General features: G+C 38.3%; 1 protein-coding gene across 7 annotated transcripts in view; it reads left to right on the forward strand.

Moving 5' to 3' along the window:
• Positions 1-2,478: 2,478 nt before the first annotated feature.
• The window catches only part of MAP3K7CL (MAP3K7 C-terminal like), a 30,975-nt gene continuing 12,553 nt past the window's right edge, over positions 2,479-20,900 (forward strand). Inside the window, exons 1-5 of one of the 7 annotated variants that reach the window (XM_013192901.3) lie at positions 2,482-3,142; positions 5,265-5,408; positions 5,630-5,690; positions 5,945-6,053; positions 14,948-15,009. In XM_013192901.3, coding sequence (XP_013048355.1) covers positions 5,673-5,690; positions 5,945-6,053; positions 14,948-15,009 — 189 coding nt within the window. In that variant the 5' untranslated portion in view covers positions 2,482-3,142; positions 5,265-5,408; positions 5,630-5,672. Of the gene's footprint in view, positions 3,143-5,264; positions 5,409-5,629; positions 5,691-5,944; positions 6,054-14,947; positions 15,010-20,900 lie in introns of all 7 variants that reach the window. The other 6 variants (XM_066977888.1, XM_013192904.3, XM_048071423.2 and 3 more) reach the window with 6 other exon arrangements.

Genomic DNA, 20,900 nt, shown 5'->3' on the forward strand with positions numbered 1-20,900 from the left:
ACCCTAAAAGTTGTTACAAATTTGCATGTTTCTGCTACAGAATATCAACAAGTCCTAGTGTTCCTAATTTAGCACACACTTTTTTTTAAGGTGTTTTTGATGAATAAAACATCATATCCTCTTCTAGTTTATCACCAGTTCCATAATGTGACACAGGATTAAAAAAATTTTGCTTGGGTACCAGGCATCTGATGACTAAGAGTATGCTGGAAAGGAAACAGGGCAGACTGTGCTCCTGCACTAAAAAAAAAAAAAAGAAAAAAAAAAAAAAAAAAAAAAAAGTAGATAAAGGAGTTAACAGCATCCTGTAATTTCACAAAGATGACTAGCAGGTGTATGTACAGACTTTTATAAAAAGTATTTTTTGTTTTGTGATAAATGGGAGAATAAGTTTCTTAGATGCATAATTAGCCTACGGGAGTGAACAAGTGGGATTTATGTCTTCCCCAAATTTACAATGTCTTCGACTACTAGCTTCAGCAAATCGCAGTACCCTGGACTTCAATTTCCCCCTTGCTTAAAACAGAGCTCTTCCCCAGTTTATTGCTATAAAGTTTTTTAGAAAACTTTTTGAAATGTGCTGTTTAAATCCATATTTTTGTTTTTACTACCATATCCCCAGTAGTAAACAGATGATAAAATGGTTACAGCCAAATCATTTATCCTGATGTTTCAGATTTAATGTTCTATATACAGAATGCCATAATGTTCTCAGTCTTAAAACACACTACCTTCCATACAGGTGACTAATTCTTGTGTAAAGCACAGAACTGATATTTAAATGCAAATCAGGGGATTTTTGGTTTGTGCAGTTTTGGTATCTTAGCTCATGATACATAGTATTCTGAAGCAGCAGCCTCCTTAGAAGAGGAGTGCACATATTAAGTGAAGCACAGGTGATTTCATCTTTTTTTTTTTTTCTTTTTGGAAAGTGTATATAATAATACAGATTTAACTAGAAACACCGACGTAAAAAATATATGCACAATGGATACAAATGATTATGACCTCAATTTCCAAATGCATATACTGTTTAAACTGAGTACAACTGAAGTGTCAGTCTGGAAATGTGGAGTGTCAGAGCCATCTGGGAAAAACACTCCTGAACTATTCAGCCATCATTTCTGTCCAAGACCCTTGCTGTTATGGCTATTGAAGAACTTGCACGACTTAAGACTTTACATCGAGAGCCTTTTTTTAGGCTTTACTGTCATGGCATGTAATGAAGCCTCTCATACCATCTAAATACCATCTGTCCACACAAGGGAGAAGAGGATATATGATTTGAGGGAAACCCTGGCTACGTGGAAACAGAAGCAAAATATTTTTTACTAACTTCAGTGGAGCCAGGATTTTCTGTATCTTCAAATAAATACTTTCACAGTAGTTGGACCAAGAGCTGGAGATCAGCATCAACTGCTGATGGTATTGAGCTGTAGAATGTTATCAGCAATAATGGCTGTTATCAGAGACAAATCTCTTTCCTTCCCCTTTCAAAGGAGACATACAGGGAGGAACCCTCAATTTTTTATTTTTTTTTCACAAACACATCAAGAGAAGAGAAAATGCCTGCTTTTGAGTAACTTTTTGGACCAGAGCCTATACCTTGCTCTGAATTCACAGTGCAGTTAAAAAGCTGGCCTCACCAGCTACCTAGTTAATGGTGTAGCTGTCTGATGCCCTCCCAGGTCATTGCTGGCGGAAAGGCGGTGTGGGTAGAATATCTTTGCAGTTTAGTCATTTCAAAGTATGAAAAAGGTCTTTTGAGGCCACAAGGGCAACTGCTGGGTTCCTGAGATTTGCACTGATTAGACCAGTCCTGGGCTGGGGCCAGAAGGTGAGGAAGGGTGAGAGGGTGAGGATGAAAATTTGACTTCAGAAAACCTTTACTTGTCAATCTGTCCTGCAACCTTTGTCTGTCTTGGCTGAGCCAACAGAAGAATCTAGCAGTGTCCCTATACAGGAGGTTTGGGCTAGATAAAACTTCCATATGGAATTTAAAAACAAATTGATCTTCAAAACATATTTTGAAATAAATAAATTAAAAAAAAAAAAGAACCCCTTTTTCAGTCACATAACAATAAAGATACGGTGTCTAATCATTTTGTAATTGTTTTCCATTTTTCTCCATTTGTTTTAATGTCTGTGATAGCAGTCAATCAAAAAAAAAAAAAGTCATGTATGCAGTACTTGTGCCGGATACAGCTACAGAAAATAAATGTTCAAGCTGAAGAAGTTCTCTTTTGTGTTAGTTCAAGATTTCTCTATTAATTACTTGCCTGTGGTTTCAAGGCTGAGAAATGCTGTCAGAAATCACACTAGGAAACCTAGTTAGTGTGGAAATCTCTGAGTTCAGTGAAGTCTCTGAATTAGTCAGCTTCAGTTATCACCATCCTCATCAGTTCATCTATAAATACATCTGCTTTCACAGCGCATACATTCTGAAATTCGCCCGTTGCCTCTCCAAAGCAGCCGCACTATCGCCTGTTACGAGCCGAGCCTTGCTTTACCAAAGCCAGCATGAACCGAGCCTAAAACACCAAGCCCATCCCTTGCTGTTCGCTCTGATAGTTGCTGCTATCATTTGATAGTTCGCTTGTAGCCGGTCCAAGTTGGCAATGTCACCCCAAGCTGATTGGAGCCACAGACATTTTTGCTGACTGGAGTCATGCTATCTTTGCCAGTTTGCTGGAATAGACACAGACACTGATTGGGTCATGCTGAAAACATTCCTGTCCTATGAAGCAAGTCTGTTTGTATTTTAGGTTTGCCAGGACTAATGAATTAAAAATCTTGGGCTCGCCACAGTTTGCTGCTTAATAATGCCTGTGACAGAAGGATTTTTTCCACCCTGAAGCATGACAGCATCATAATCCCTCGCCACTGGAAAGGAGAGGAAGGAAAACGGAATTGTGGAGAAAAGCGGAAAAGGGCGATCTTTTGGGACGGCAAAGCCTATGGGAAGTGCAGGTAGCAGCATGTTGCCCTGACAGCTGTCTCAGCTTCTCAGACCTTGTCAGTTTGTTGCTATGCAGCAGGTGCAGCCTTTTCTTTTATTGAAGCTTTACTCCATAAAGGCAACGACAAGCCAAGGCAGTGGCTGGCCCTGGATTATACAAGTGCAGACACTCCACTAAGTGAGGTAAGGCAACAGGTGTGAAAACTGAACTAAATTGATAGAGCTGTAACAACACTTAGATTATCTGAGTTCTGCTACAGGCTTTTTATGAAGCAGCAGCAGCCAGTGCTATAGGCAATTGCCACGATCAAGAGGGCTGCTCAATAAATCTCATTAAATTCCAGGTTGCCCACTCACACTCATCTCTGTCTGCAGAGATCCTGTTCATCATGTGCGGAGGAGGCAGGTGGGATGGGGGGCAGTCAGGCTGTGTTTCCTGCATCACCTTGTTTGCACACAGAATGCTTCCACCCCTCTCTTTTCTGTCTGATTGCTTTTTGTGATGAAGAGCTTGAGGATTCTGCACACAATTGAGTGAAGGTACAAATGTAATATAAGAAACCAGATAGCATGGTAATGGCTGTGGATAAAGATGAGACTATTATTATATATATATATGCTTTTTTGTGTGTGTGAATTAGAATAAAACACAAACACTCTTGTGTTATGATAGAATTCACCATTACTTACTGAAGAGGTATTGATTTTTGCCCTCACATAGCAGGTGGTTAAGAGAGGTAATTTAAAGATATTGAAGACCACAGAATATGTGGCTAGGATAGGACAACAGATTTATTCCTGCCAATGTGCTATGGCAAATTTAAATCCTCCAGCAGAATACTCTATTTTAATTTCTTAGGCTATGATATGAATTGTGAAGTATACTGTTATGTGGAAGACCACTTGTGATAGCAGGTGTCAGGAGAACTGATGCAGAATAGAGCAAATTTTAAATTTATCATTTAAAATCTCTTTTTTTTTTTTTTCCCTTTACCTTGTATTGGGAGATATGGAACGGAAATATGAATTTTGGCTTAGTAGTTCTGTTAATTTTTAAAAATAGTGAGATGTCTCAGATATTTCTCATAAAGTGAATGTCTGGGGGAAAAATAGGAGATCACTAATGCCAAGAAGGTAAAAGTTATTTAGTCAGATATTTCGGTCGACTCCAGAGATCTTTTCCTGAGACCAAAAACATACACTGGGGCAGTTATTTGACCTTTATTTGTCTATGCCCAGAAGATATCAATTCAATTTTTTGTGTGTCTTGAAGATTAGTAATACAGAATAGGGAATAATTCCTGATATCTTTCATGTATCAGTAGAAAGAGAAATTCACAGCTCCAAATCAGATTTATTTAAAGCAATGATTTTAGAATATTTGTTACTTTTAGACAAGATTAAGAATTTTAAATAATAATTTATTTGATCAGAGTGAATGAATGATAGCATTGCTACAGAGTAACTGTATCACTCTGTTAGCTAAATATTAAGGCAGACAAAGCAAATAAAAAGAAATGCTGAAATTAATGGGCCAAATGCAAATAGGATACTCTTACCCTGATTGCAAGGCAGTGATGCCAGGGAAGAATTTGATTCACTTGTGCATCACCAAGGAAGATTGTAATCCTGTAATATTGTTCTGTTCTATTGACTTTCTGAGACTGCCAAATAATTAAGTGTAAATTGGAATGGGTTGTTGGGATTTCAGTGCAATACAATCGCTACTTCACTGAAAAACTGCACAATTACTGGCTTAGGAAATTGGCTTGTGTTTTCACTTGCTAAATGCCATGTTATCTGGAGATATGTGGTACAACTTTTAGTAATTTGTTTGTATTTTTCTGAAGAATTTGGTTTCTAATTGACCGAGGAGTTTTTATGGTGATTTAAACGTTACTCTCATATTTGTCCACATAGTTGGTATGAGTACAATGCACTCTGGATAGCATAGTCTTCAGTCCTAAAATAATTTCTTTATGGGCAGATCTTTTGTGTGCATGAAGTCCCACTGACTTCATGTTCTCCCCACATGGAGCTAATCAGAAAATTAATATCTGTGAATTTTAGCAGCTTTGTGCTAGGTATACAAGGAGATTAAGTTTACATTCAGCTATTTGATAGAGTTCAACCAAAGCTATTCATTCAAAAGGTTAAACACTGTGAACTCTGCATACAACTTTTGAGTGGTCAGAGATGTCTTAATTGTAGCATTACAGATCAGTAGTAACTAAAGTTTTTGTTGTTGCTCAACAACTCTTCGGTGCCCTGCTTGAAATGAATTAGCAGTTTTCTTAATGGGCAGGGTCTCATCTCCTTAAAACCACTTTTTGGAGTTGGTGGTCTCAGAAGAAATACCGAGGACTGACTAAGGTCCAGATCCGGGAGGCAACCCATGCAGAAAGACCCCTACACCTGCAGAGAGTTCCACTGAGGAATCACCACCAAGGTTTGGCGAGCCACTGACTTTCTGACCATTGAGTGTGCAACTACCAGGCACACTTTGACTGGGGGAGCATGGGTGGAAGGTAGGAGGATGGGTGGAAGGTAGGAGGATGGGTGCCTCCTCGTTGACACCATGTGGAGTGGTGTGCACGTTTCCAATCACATGGCAGGCTTGGGGTCATGTTACTCTCATCTCCCCACCCCTTCTTCCTTCTTCACCTTCAGAACCAGGCAGCATTGCCACGAGTCAAGGCTTGCTGAAGGGGCAATGGCGGGGAGCAAGCAGGTGAGGAGAGGGGATGCTTCCTTTGCCATCGTTCTTTCTAACCTACAAGTAGCAAAAGAAAGGCAGGCTGTGCACTGAATTTCACTTAAATCTTTTTTAAATGGAAAAGTGAAATGGCGCTCCCTTGACTTTCATTCTAAACGTTGCTTAGCTAGAATGAGAAAGGCAGCTATGAATGCATGAAAAGCAGTAAAACTAATTTGTTGAATGGTGTTACATGCTCTGTAATAAATATATTGTTTATATTATTTCAGCTGGAACAAACAAGTAAAAGCATTGGCTCAAGTGCCCACATGATCACCACCGCCAGGGTACCTGCTGATAAGCCAGTACGAATTGCCTTCAGCCTGAATGAAACCGAAGGTACAGTTTAATTTACAGATCAAACCACAAGGAAATAACTGCTTTTAAATTTTACTTGTTTTTACCCGTGTTTACAATACCGAATGAAGTCCAGTGTAATGGGTGGATTTTTTTCCTGAGTAATAGCATATGATCAGTTTTTCTGTTTCCACTAACAATTTCGTTAGACTAAAATGACTTGACTGACATTTTAGATCTTAACTATTTTCATGTGGTTTGTGGAATATACTAAAGATTTTAATTAACTATCATGTGGTTTGTGGAATATACTAAAGATTTTAATTAACTATCAAAATTATTTGTATTTAAAGTATGCTTGATTTGGGGGGAATTTTGAAACAAGAAAAGAAAAAAGACATTTTGTACTGTAGATGAGGCTAGAACAGGAAGAGACTTTCCCTTCAGCAGGAAGGTTGGAAAGTGCCACATGTGCCCAGTTTGGTGAAAGGTTTCAGGAAACGGATGCCCCACATGTCATGCTTCATGAGAAAGTAGCAGAAATTTCATTGATGTTTATCCTGTCAGCAATTGCTGACTGAGCATTAATTTCCCCAAATGTGCCCTGTATGCACATGGCCCCTTTGGCCTTTGGAATAAATGAATATTATTACTTTGTACCTTAAATATTATTAAGATCTAGAGAGCTGTTGGCACACAGTAAAAATCAGAGTGTAATAAAGTAGATTGGAAGCTGTGAAGTACCTTTTTAAAAATTGGCTGAGCTGTTGATAGAGGTGTGTGCCTGCAGTAAGGATTGAGATGTGTCGATGGTGTGAAATATAAGGATCTCTGATAACGATAACTGAAACCCAGTGCTGATGATTGCTTTATTGGACGACATGTGCTGTAGGATAATGTGTGAGGTCTCTTCCTGAGCTTTGTGTGAATAGAGTCTAAGTCTGGATATCATTTTCTCATTTAAAAATATTTTAGAATATACATAGCTAATAATAATAATAGCTTCTTATTGCGTAATATTAATTTACAGCTACAATCCTGAAATAGAATCTCATCCATTATGCAAGGAGATTTAAAAACAAACATTTAAGTATATTATTGCACGTAACTTGCAGGTCATAAAGATGAGTGATCCTGAAAGACTGGGAGAAGGAATATAAAGAAATATATGTGGCTGTCTTTGTGCCCTTTTTACATAAACTATAATAATCTGGTAATTGCATTTTTATTATAGAAAGTAATAATGAATCATTCTCACCTCTGGAAATACAATAGCGTGGTACATTTCTTACAGGAATTATGGCAAAGCTAGGTCTTAAAGGGAGATGTAAAAGAAAGGAGTGCTCTTATGAGTTGTGGAAGAAGAATGTTTATGTGAGACAGTGAATACAAGTCAGGGAAAGCTGAGACCATGGGAAAATCAAAGAGGGTAGAGTGGTTTGTGACAAGAGACGGCAGTAGGAAATAACAAGGTTGTGAATAGCTTGGAAGAAGAAGGACGTGAAAGGCAGGAAGCCTAGCTTCCTTCACATTGCATCATATTTTATTTTTTACTTTTCTATCCTGCTAATAATTTCAGCTTCTCTTAACATTTATAAAAAGAATCTTATTGCAGAAAGGTAATCTTTTTCTGTTACATTTTGTTAAACTTTTCCATAGTTCCAGAATTTCCGTGAATACTGGTAAAACTAAAATGAAACCGGTAAAGTGAGTGCCATATTTACTTCTGCACTAGTAAGAGGTCTAAATTGGCATCCTGTTTTACCACATAACATGAATTCCACTTTTGCTCTCAGTGGTAAGCCTGAACATATAAATGTTATTATATTTACTATATTTTAAAAGAAGGCAAAGTAAATAAACTTTTATCAGGTTTGCAGATTTCCACCAAACCGTAGTTGAATCAAGATAGTATAAATAAGTATATAACATATGCTTTTTTTGCAACTCGTCTTAAAAAAAAAATAACAGAAACCTCTTTTCACTCCTTGACAATCATATTTGCTTTTAATTCAAACAGGGGTTACTTGCTTTATATGTGACAGTAAAGCATCAAGTGAGGTTTTTGTACTGCTAGGGTATATCCGAGAAGTCCTTCACTAGGGCTAAGTGGTGAGGGAATCTGCATGACTTAAACTTTTCCTTGAATTTTATCTCATTTGAAAGGCACAGTGATAGGTTTCACTAAGTAATGCTTCATTATCCTTCCGGGGGCTGTACAACTGCTTACTCGGAGGAACTTGCAGCATAACTAGATATAAAAAGGGGAAATGGAATGTTTCTTCTGGGTGGTGATTATCTCACTGGCTAGGATTGTAACCAAGTGCTGGGTGTGAGAAGCAGTGAAAGGAGAAACTGCTCTTAACTCCTGAGAAGAGATTACTTTGTGTTAACTGACCTACAAGAGGGGAGCTGGCTTATCCTGAGTATACAAGAAATAACTTAATTGTGTTATATTATTTGTCAGTCAACACATGATGACTGAAATCCCGGCCAGCTTTGTGTAGTATGTTTAATGTGAAAGTAGGCTAACCAGTTCCTTAAAAGTCTCAAGAATAGTGGCTGGCAGGGGTGCTATATAAGATGACAGTTTTATTGTGTATCTCTAATTCCTGTATATATAGATGTCTATTTTGGCTCTTTTACTCAAGTTCACTAAGCTGGCATCAAACATAGGTTTCCTGGGGTGTGTCTGCACACCATATTGCACCAGTTTGACTTAAGGTACTGTTTTAAATTTATGAATCTGAGACATACTATATCAGCCTATCTTATATCACTTGGAAACTAAAGTGAATATGGTGTTCCAAAATTTTTAAAAAGTGTTCCCAAATAGAAAGTTCATTGTAGTTTGTCAATATCAATTTATTTAAGCTAGTGAAATTAAGTATGTCCTAACTTATATATTTAAATCTTATTTACTGAACATATTAAGATAGAATAATTATAACAGGAACTTTATTAAATTTAGAGTACTGGATTTATTTTGTGTAATAGATCTAAGTTTTACAGGTAAACATCTCTTCACTTTCTCTCCTAGAAAAAAAAAAAAAGCTTGAATCTGGCTGAAAAGTTCTGCTTGTAATAAGTGGTGATCAATGACTTGTTTTGAAATTGTTAGTAACTTTTTTCCTTTGAAATTATTCTACCTCTGATAGCACCCTCAGGAAAAATCACTGATAACAAAGGCAAAACATACATCTTTTAATGAAACGAACAGACAGTGGAACAATGTAGTATTTCTGCAAGCATAGTAAATGACTTATTTTACTTTTCTTTATGCCTTTGTTCTCCTAGTGTCCATAAAGAATTTTTGCTTTATATAGTTGATCATGCAGGACTGTTTTGCCATGGTTGTTTTTCAATAGCAAGCTTCAGATCTCTACTCCATACTCACTGTAATGGCAACAGAGGCTTTCCAGCTGATAAAGTATTGATTGAAAACTAATGGAGTTTTCTAAAATATTATTCAAAAAATTATAAGACTAGTTTCCTAAATCTGCACCCAACGTTCAGATAAGTGGCTTGGTCTTTGGAAATGACAAGAATCATCACTCACTTACCTCACCCCACTTGCTGCCTCTTATCTAAAGACATGCTGTTAGTTCCTGAAGGGGAAACATGCTGCCACTTTGCCTGTCTGTCCAGAGGCTGGCATAATGGACCCATCTTTGAGGACTTTTGGGCATTTCTGTGTTATAAATAAGATATTTTTACAGTGGGAACATCACAGTGCATTCACTTTTTGGTTAGGGCTCATGCATGTCTTTGCAGCCCCACATGTTTAATAAATTCTGAGTGCCAGACCTTATTAGGATAGGAAGTACCTACTGTTGTATTTTGGGGAAGTTAGACAGGAACTTAAGTGAGATACCCTAAAAAGGGATAACGGCTGTACATTCCTCATAGGACACTTTAGGCTTAGGTGAAGGTATACTGAGTAGGAGGGTTTTGCTCTTACCTCCTGTGTTACGGGCTGCTTCTATTTTGGGAAGGTCTACAACTCTTATTATTGAGCAAGCCTTCATAGCCTATTCCTGGGTCAGGCAGTGACCATTCCCCACTATTTTATGAGTGAGGTAACCGAGGGGTTGCGTAAGGTCGTTTCAGGCAGGGCTGTGAATAGAACCCAGGGAGTTTCATGCAGCAGTGCCAAGTCCCAGTCACTTAGCCACACAGCCTTCCAGGATCAACTCGATCGGTCCACGCTTGTCTGTCAGTAACCAGCGCTGTAGCTTCTGGACCTCGCTGCCCTCCGAGGGCCAAGGCTGGGCCCCCATACACAGCTTCCCACTGGAGTCCTGTGGTTGCCTGCAGTGCTTGCAGTCGAGTTTGAGCAGCTTTCCTGTGCGACGGCTGATCCACTTACAGGATAACAGCCTACTTACGTTACCAATTTAATTTTTTAATTTAGGAGGAAGAGATCTGAATACACTTGCCCACGCATGTAGAAGAGAAAAATAGTATCTGATTGTATAATTAAAGACTGGATCATAACTCAGTTACTCAAGGAAGCAGAGTTGTGATTGGCATTTCCTAAATTTTGAGTGCTTGATTTAGCAACCTTAATGTGCTTTTAACACATTTAAATTTTTATGTTCTATTTCTATCTTTGCAAAGACTCTAGAGAAACTGTAATTTGTGAGTTTATATTGCAAATAAATCAGACGTTGTTCTTAAAGTATTTATTCATCAACTCTTGCCTGTAGCCCGCAGTTCAGCTAAATGGAGTAGACATGTAGGGAAAGACTGGAGTGTTACTCTTCACTGTACCAGACATTTTGCCAGTCAGACAGCAAAGTGTGAGGGATTTTGTTTGTTTGTCTGCATCATGGAGGCCTGTGCTATTGGAATCTCTTGTCAGTCCCGAATATGATTAGGTGAAGATTTCCAGAAAGCGTGATACATCCTTAAATGTGCAATATTAGCATGTATCAGCGGAGAGAATGCATCTGGAGATCACTGATAAATAATAAGTCTTTTTTGTGAAGACAGTGCATCTCAGTATAGGTCAGCTTTCTAAATCAGATTGCCTGAGTGAACCTCTGTATCACACGTTATAAGCCCATCATCACATTTGTATTAATAGGTGCTATCAGCAGAGAGACAAGAGCTCAGCTGGACAACAAAGGTTGGGTGGCTTAGCCTTGCTGTGCCTACACACTGAGGCACCACCACACCATTTCAGCATGAAGGTGTGTTGGCTGGGCAGCACAGGGACCTTGTTCCTTTGTTATGTTAGCTTTCTTATAAAAATGGTCAGAGAGCTGGCTTTGAAACAGAAGGATTCTTTGTCTCAGCCCAACGGAATGGAAAGCAAAAGGAAGAAGTAAATTCCATGGAGATTTTGTCTCATGCTCTGCATTATAATGAGAGTTTTTAGCAACAAGCACAGAATGTATGAACCTGATGAACCAAACACAAAAGTCAAACTATTCCATATATATGAACAGAGTATTTAGTTAAAAAAAAAAAACCATCCACTGTGTGTGCAGAGAGTTCATCTTGTAATTGGAGTACAGGTCTTTACCTTTAGTACACTTTTAAATATAGACCTTCAAAATTAGTTTCAGGATCCATGGGCAATCAGGAAGTGCTACTCATTTAGAAATCACGCATCATGTATTTTCACTTAGACTGTGATGAAGTGTCTCATCTGACTCCTTCACATCACAGGTTAGTGCTGTTGAGTTTACTGGGATGGCTGTAAAATTCACATGCACATTTTTCATTCTTTCTTGGATTCTTTTGACCAGAATCTTGACTCATTTTCAGATACAGCAAATTGCTGTCCATCTTTTTTTTTACAAAATATATTCTCAACAAGCGGCTTTCATTATAAATCCATTTTCTTTATGAGCAACCAGGAAGGGAGGAGTGAAATAATGACTGCAGGGGCGAGATGCTGTTTGTGTCTGGTGAAGAATCAGCCTAATTATTTTCAGGCTTTTGTGGCACAAAAAAGCCACTAACTTTATTAGAAAGAGTATCCTTGATCATATCAATGGTTCCTTATAACTAGGCATTCATTAAATACTGATAATAAACTAAGGAAAGGAGTAATAGATGTTTCGGGATTGTCTAGTAAAGAAGATACGGAATAGAAAAGAACAAATATGTGTAGAAAAGGAGGTAGTTATGAATGTGTTTTGATCTTCAGAATATTTTGACACTTGGGACATTTTCACTGTTTCTGATTTTCAGAGTCATAGATTTTTAAGGCTAGAAGCCAATGTGATTTAGCCTGATCCCCTGTGTAACATTAAGGGCACTAGTAATTCTTTTGCAATAAAGTGCAAGAGTTTCTTTCCTCTTGATTTTCTGCAAACATCCTCATAAGAGTCTTTGGAGGTGAATAATTGCTGTCATTTGCTTTTCCCTTTTGTGAAATCTAAATGTGTTTAATTTTTACCAAGTGCTTTTTGTTGTTATTTTTGTGGTTGTTACTTTGACAACGGTGCAATATAGACCATCCTGAAGAAGTAATTTATTTCACTGAAAGCTTTGGGGAAGGTTTTTTGTTGTTTTTGTGGAAAACAAACTTGCAGTTAGTTAGCTGTGGGGGTGAATGCTTAAGTTGAAAATTTCAGAGGAGCCCAAGAGAATTAGGAACTCAGAAAAATTTCAAGCTACTGAAGACCCCAGCTTATCTGATGTGCTGAACATCATCGAGAGGATGATTTAAACAAGTCTTAAACTACCATAACTAAAAAAAAACCTAGCAGCTGTTCAATAGATGCTAGGGCAGGCCCATTATAAAATGTACTATGGTATGCCATAATGGTTAGGATACCAATATGTTCTATTTTTAGTACCATTGACTCAGTCACTTGAGTTCAGAAAATAAGCAGGGAACATCTGCTTATTGAAAGGATTTCCTCTGTAGTAATTTCTCTCTGTATTCCATCCTTTTAAAGGTATTTCCAACTTTTTTTTTTTTTTCTGGTTCTTTTCTGAGGATAATCCATTTTTTCTCTAATATTCTGAAACTATTTTTTTCTTATTAATATCTGATTCGTTGAAAAAGTGGTTATTGGCTGTTGTTTCTTTAAAAGCTTCTGGGGTTGCTTTTGCTTCGATTTTCCTTAAGTTAAAATTTTGTCTGAGTTCCCTCTTTACTGCTACTGTACCAACAGTTGTAGTGCTGGAATTGTCAAAACAAATAGCAGCTTAACTGCTGTCCACTACTCTGGTCCAATATCTCTGTCAGAATATTTAACAGCTATTCAGCCAAATATCTGCACAGCAGCTGTACCCCTAGTCTGAGTCCTATTTCGTCCTTCCTTTTAGCCCTGCTCTATGATTCATCTTTCTTCTTTTAGAATATTAGTCTATTTTTAAATATTGTACAAGAAAGCAACTGAAAATTAAAGGTAAACACTTGCATGTCAATGAGATAGCACTCTACAATTAAAGCATTTAAATATTCTCCAGAATAGGCATGTATGGGACATAGTATACAAAATGAATTTGTGTGGTGGGGTATGACGTCATGTGCAAGACCCCTACCCCATAAAAATATACCCGTTCACTTTGTTTTCTGCAGAAGTTCAAAAACTTTTGCTTTTGCCTTCTGTATCATTGTATTTCCCCCCCCCCCCCCCCCACCGGGCATCCCTTCCTAGCGGTGTCCAGCTCTGGCTGTGCTAGTTAAAGTTCAGACTGTCTGTTAACCAGTATGTTTGTTCTTCGTAGGATAAAGTGGGTTAGTTTACTTGTTTGCCCTAACCTACTTTGCTGTATGGCAGGATAAAGAGAAAACAAATGCTTGTCAAATAATTGAAATCCAAGCCTGCACTCTTTAAGAATGTACAGAATCCTGCTTTGACACGTGGTTCTTTTAATCCTGTTTGGGTTTTGTTGTAGCGTACAGGTCAGCCGGCATAGAGCAGTTTGCGAGATCTGACCTGTGGTAGCAATTTTCTCCTGTGGGATCCATCCTTGTTTAATTTTGACACATTACAAATAACTCTGTAAGCTAGCTAATAGTAACCTTCTCTTCACCTCCCGTAACCTGTAGTAAGATACATAAACAGTCATCACAATCCAATGCAAAACTGATAGTGTGAAAGTCACTGAGAAAGAAATATTGCAGTGGCTAGCTATGATGCTACTGAGTATGATTCATATTTCTGATCTCAGTCCAGCTACTAGTGGGCAGGTGTCCACACCACAACACTGACGCAACTGGCACACTCTGTCCCACCTTTGCTGGAAGCCTGTACTAAAAATAAAGAAATAAATGAAAACACAGTTTGGCTCGTTGTCATGAATGAACTAACTCTAGTACAGGAGGAGTGTTATCTACAGGTTAGAGTAAAGGCATTCCCTTGCAGTATGGAGAAGTTTGTGGTGCTTCGGTGCTCTAATCATGTCAATGTAGGTAATGGTCTTCCAATTACAGGGTTGCCAGTCTGGTTTGCATGTCCTTGTGGTTGCCTTTGGATAGTGGGAGGAAAGGTTTCTATTATTGTTGGTTTAGCCCTGGTAAGTCATTGTACTGTGATACGTAAGATATCTTTCCCTTTCATTCCAGTCATGAACTCTTTTATAGTAAGGATGCTGTCTGTGGAGGGTTCTTTATTTTGCACTGTAATGGATATCTCAGGGAGAAAGATCACTTGAATTTATTGTTTTTTATTAAGTCACCACATGTATTACTTCTGTAACTGCTTTAACTGCAATAATAATAATAATAAAAAAAAGGATTTCTGCTTTGCGCTTTCCCAGCACGTAAACATTTTATTTCCCACCCATTTTTATTTACAATGAGTCTGTTAAGATATCTCAAGTGTAGAAAAATAAGCCTATATGAAAGTGTTTTCCTAATCCTGATATTATTGTGAGTATATGCAATTTAGAGCTACATTGAACAGATCATATGAAATGCCCTTTTTGGGTAGATACTGGCTTTTAATGTAATGTGTACCTTTTAGATGATGATGCACCTGAAAACTCCTTCGCTTTGGCATTTCCAGAACTAGATCAGCAGCTGCAGGTAATTTTTTTTTTTTTGGACTGCAGTTCTACTTCATGTTGACTAGATTTGTTTTGTTAAAAGGCTTTGGATGTTACACTAAGATGAAAGTTTTCAGTGGTGCTTCTCTAACCTATTAACATTTAATAAGGCTGTGTATATTTCTGTAGCGGAAAACATTGTCTTTTTAAGATCTGCAGAAAAAGTGATTTGATGTTTTTAATCCAATTGCAGGGAAATTACTATTTGAATAATCTCATGTACTCTTTTAGTTTTTTACAATCCCTGTGCAAAACACAGCATGTACTACTGCACTGCAGTGAAGGGAGTTTTTGTGGTTTTGGTGGGAGCAGGAATGAGCCAGGTATTACACTCTTATGACTACAGACTGTGCTAAGGTTGGTATGATCAGCTCTCTCTGAAGCATCCCAAGAGAATGCAAAGGTATGCAGTGCCATCCTATCTCTAATCTTGGGTAACAAAGGCCAGTCATCAAGACTGACTTCTCAGAATTACTCTAGTTCATGCTGTGCAGCCAGCAACCCTAGCGTGCTGCCCTAGCAGATGCCTGCAGACAGTACCCGAGAACGGAGGTGAACCCTTTTGTGACCACTCTGACTTGTGATGGCAGCATAGCACAGCAGAGCCCTGATACGCTGGGCGATCCGGCAGCAAGTTGATGGCAAGTCCATGGTTGTCCAGGCACAGAGCCAGTTCTGTAACCAGGGATTATTTCCCTTTCCTCTGTGGCAGTTCTGGAGTGTTTGTTGGCCTTTGTAAGCTACTTCAGATCATCTGTTTCCCAGGAGCATTTAGACTTCCTCTGATATTTCAATATGAAGGCAGTTGTTTCCTGAGTGTAAACTGAGAAAGGCATTAGCGGGCCGTGGTGTCCAATGATGTCATCCTTCCTGTCCCCATCAGCGAGTGAGACAGCTCTGGAGGGCTGCTGACTTAATGAACTTCACTTTCTCTCCTGCTGTTCTCATCAAAAGGATGGCTGAGGAAGGAATGGAGGATGGCAGAGACTCCTCTTGCTCTGTCCCTCTAATCCTGAGAACAGAGGCAGGATCCGTAGACATAGCTAGGAAGGATTAAAGGAGTGAATAGCAACTTAAGATCAGGGCTGAAAAGAGCAGGGTAATATGATGGCCTCTTTATTCCACTGCTCTTCCAGCGCAGCAGAGGGGACTGATATTTTCTTCCCTCAGAAGGATCCATTTGAGAAAAGCAGTATTGTTTTGTGGCCGGAGCACTGAAGTGAATGAACATCAGTAACCTACGTTCTTTTACCAACTCTGTCAGTGACACACTGTGTAATCTGGGAGAAGTTGCCTCATCCCTCAGATGATCTGTGAAATGAGGTTAATAATTTTTACCTTCCTTTTTAAAGAGCATTGAGATCAGTGAGTAAAGACTGCTCTAAAAGAGCAAAGTATGATTATCATTCCTGTTGGTGCATAAAAACAAGATTGCTAGTGTTAGATGTAGGTACTTCACAGGCTGAGTGATGATTTTTTGTTAAGACTTATGACCCATTTCTGGAACGTATAATGTGCTCTAAGCTTGTAATTTTGTGATAGATTGAAATTGCTCCTCTGGAAGCATTCAAATCTGTTGGATAAATAATAGCCCTTCAGTAAAAGTTTTCTAAGTAAGCACTAGAGCAGTTCCACAAAGTACACCCTTTTGGCCTGTTAAGTACCTAACATTTATTTTTTTTTCAAGAGAACCTTCCTTTACTCTCATCATCTCAGGATGACAACAAATTCAAAGAAACAATCAAAGGCTTTGATTCAGATAATGCTTTTTATTATCCTTCCAAAACTTCTTGGTAATACTGAGGTAGTTCAAAGGATAACTTCTGTGGATTATCTGACTCAAGCACTTGAAAGTATAAAGTCAGTGGTGCTGCTTCATCCTTTAGCTTTTCTAGCTCACATGCATATTTATATTTAGATGTCTTTATGTTCAGCCAGGGACAGTTAAGTCAACACAGGGCTCACAGCTGGTGTAGAGGTAACAGAGCATTTAGCTGTAACAATGAATACTTGAATTTCCTTGTTTTCGTCAATCTGAATCACGGCTTAAAGTTATAAACATTTAATGTAATTATATTGTGTTTAAACTGCTTTAAAGCTTTGAACTAATTGTAACTGTAATAAAGTTATAATTTACCTAGTTACAATTTCTTATTAATTACAATTTTAAATTACTGTAATCCAAATTACTAAGGACGTGTCAGCCCTGTATAGTATGTGGTTGCAATTTATGCTAATGTAACCATTCCGGCTTTGAAACAGGTAGCTCCCATATTTCAGAAGCAAACTACAACAACATGGACTTCACCAGGACCTGCAGAAGTTTTGAATGGTGCTGCCCCTTGTCACTCCATCCAAGCTTTTCTGTATCCCAGAGTTAGCTAGTATAAAGCAGCATGAGGTGTGATGTAAGCAAACCCTTTAATCAAGTGCGGCATAGCAGCCTGAAATACTTGAATTTGTAAGAATGCTGGTACATATTTTCATAATAAAAACATCGCATCTACAGCCAGCCACAAGATTTTCATCACCATGACATAAATACAGTCAAAAGCATCAGTGTTTTATTTAAAGAAACAAACTATAAATGCAAGGTAGGTGTCTAAAGAGTCACTTAAAAGAAACCACATCAGGTAACAACTAACTTTTTACATTTGAAAACTGGCAAGATTGTGAAACCTGTAAAAGAAAAGCCTAAGTTAGCTGATCTTCAGGTTGGATTTTGAAAGCAGTTTGAAAGATATGTAAGTTCACTAAGCCACTTGGAAAATCAGTGCCTTAGTATTTTATGCACGCGGGCAGCAGACCACAGCCTGAGTACCAAGCAATTTGCACCTCTGTTTTGGGCTTCAGGCCCTTGTCCTTCTATGTTAGGCCCTGGCAGACAACTTGGCTGTTTGAGCAGAATTACCTTGTGTTCCCAGTTTTCCTCCCACAATCCTACCATACCTCCTCTCCGGGCACTGGTGTCCGATGGCAGGGCAAAGTTCAACGCAGCCGCCCCCTGGCAGGGTAATAAAGCCTGCTGTCCAAGCACCGGTGCCAGCTTTGCAGAGGTAGAGGTAGGATTGGCTGGAGAAAAGGTATTTCTAGGAGGCTAACTGCAAATACTTAATGCTCTATAAGCACTCTTACTAGAGGACAAACCCAGTTGAAAGTCAGAGCTGCTTTCTGAAGAATAACAGTGATCTGCCTAGTGTTCCTAGGTACCTTCAGACCAAAAATGTTATCTTGTCCAACTACCTTCCTGCGTGTTACATTTTCCACTAACAGGAAAAAGTTCCAAGGAGTAATTTGTAAGAAAATAATATAAATTCTCTAACTTGAAAGTTTTGTTCTTGTTTTTTAAGCCTTTAAAAAAAAGTATTACGTATGTATTGTATAGACACACACCTTTCATTTATAGTTTGTTTCTTTAAATAAAATACTGATGCTTTTGAATGTATTCATGGCATGGTCAACCAGACACAAAAGCACTATAAATGAGAACAGAGGAGTTTAATCTACATACAGAAAAAGTTTGGTCTCTTTTTATTATTTATATATTAAATAAATTAATTAAATAAAGAGGTTGCTGAGATGCTCAACTGAAACAAAGCTTGTATTAGTAAGTTCTTAATTTTTGTGTCTTTTGTTTGCAGTACTGGAATTTATTATATTTCCACTGAAGAGCAACAGTTTGCCTATTTGGGCTTCAGTGTTGTGTTCCCCCCCACGCTTGTGCAAGCAATGTAGTGGTAGTGAAGAGAGGGTAGGCTCCTACGTTTGTCAGTTTGCCGTTGGGAAACATTAACCTTTGCCTCGTGTCAAAGTTGGACCAGGCCTTGGAAGGTGCTTCCTCGATTAGCTGCATAGTGGTGGTGGCCTCTGACAGGCGTTCTGCTAGTAGTTGTTGTCTATATTTAGATACATACATCAGCATCTAGGACCTTGTTGTTTAAGTCACTGAATATAGATGAAGGTGCCTAGCGTTAAGTACCCCCATCTAAGCCCTCTATGCTGTCTGTCCTGCTCCAGCATTTCTTGTGATTTACTCACTTCATCTCCTTCTTCTTCAAGAAAGTCTTTTCTCCAGCTAGGCGTTTGGAATAGGGAATAGGGAAGAACACACGTCACATACAGGCACACAGGGCACTCTGTAATTCTTTATCCTCTCTTTTCATGAAATCATGAGCTTGAGAGAGGCATTTAGATCTTATTTTGTATTATGTATCTCCTGAAATCAATGGAGTTGGATGACTGTAAAATTGATGCAGCAGAGAAGAGACTCCAACCACTTATAATATCAGCTTGTTAAGTCAAGGGGAAGTTTTTCATGCTTTAGCGGGAAATGTCTAAACAAAAGAAACAATGAAAATAGTACGAAAGGGACAGTTTCTATGTGACACAGGCATCTAGCAGAAGCCTCATTTACTCTGCAACTTGAACAGTGGAGCTATTGCTTCTGCTGCCTGACAAGACTGTTGGTAGATGCATATAAATTATTTTAGAAAGTTAAAAAATATCCAACGTTTTAAAAAAGTATGCTCAGTATTAAATGTATTAAATTTCAGGAGACTTCCTAGAGTACCTTGGTACTCTATAATTAGATTTGACTGCCTATGAACTTGCTAAGTCTCCTGTAATGCTGCTGTGATAACTACGATCTTAGATTATATAAGACAGATATTGACAAAGTCGAGCATCATACTGAGGTGGGAAAAGAATGGAAAATCTCTCAGGCAAGGAGAGCAAAACTCTCTGTTGCTTCCATCCAGCAATGTGCAGCTATCACTTTTGCTTGGTATAATGCAGTTCCTTCCATCATGGAAGAGTGCACAGTCCATGTAATGAGCATGGACCACATGGAAAACATTGTCAGTGGAGTTTCTGTTTTTCCAGAAAGTTTTAGCAGGGTCTGATTTACCAAATCCACGAAAAGTGATCAACTATTCTACACCTGGGCTAGAGATTGCCTTCTAGATGAGTCCACATGCTCAGCTAGCAAAAATGCAGGACACATCTTTTTTCTTTAAACTTTGACCTTTTCAGAAGCAGGTCTTGATTTTTTTTTTCAAAGCGCCTAGAACCAAAAAGTAAATTCAAACAAAAATAAATACATAAATAAATAAATAAACTCTTTAAAAGTTTTTGAACAGTGGGGTGACACTACTGACTACACAAAAGTTACTGTTGGCTGTGAACTTCTGTGGATGTGGAATGCTGATATCCATATGGCATGGCAAAAAACACTTTGTCAAGTGAGTAAAGCAAGAAAAAAGAAAACAATAAAATGAAAACTGAAAATTGTTTTTTTGTGACCCCCAGCAAAGACTGTAATTAGAACTGCTCCTTCAACCTGCCCTAAACAAGCAGAAAGCTCAGGCTCTTTCTACATCTTCACGAACTGCCTTTGCATAACATCTTTCAACATCTTTCATATCTGGATTTGAAATTAAAATCCAAATAGACGGTGCAGATGTCCTGTACAGATGTACATACATACGTGCAGTAACAGAATCTCTTCGTGTCTACTTCCTGGAGTCTGTAGAAAGCTTGTCAAGGTCACAGTGAGTTATTCCGCAAAATACTAGGCAAATATGAGGACCTTGTTGAAAATTAGGGATAGTAGGATAGACACTAGGATCACGGAAAGCTGTGGCTTTTGTATTAGCCTTGTGAACAGAATCAGAGATGCTGCATGCGCATTTTTTTGCCAGCGGAGGAAAATTAGGGTGGATGACACTGAAGCCTGAAATAAGCAGGATTAAAAGTAGCAACTGCTACCATTAAATATAACTTTCTTTGGCAGGGTCTTTTTTTGCTTATATAGCAGGTATGCTTTTATATATATTAATCACAGATGGACAAGATACTTCATGAAGTAACTAG

Source organism: Anser cygnoides, chromosome 1, assembly GCF_040182565.1.
Source record: "Anser cygnoides isolate HZ-2024a breed goose chromosome 1, Taihu_goose_T2T_genome, whole genome shotgun sequence".
In the NCBI taxonomy this organism is placed as follows: domain Eukaryota; kingdom Metazoa; phylum Chordata; class Aves; order Anseriformes; family Anatidae; genus Anser; species Anser cygnoides.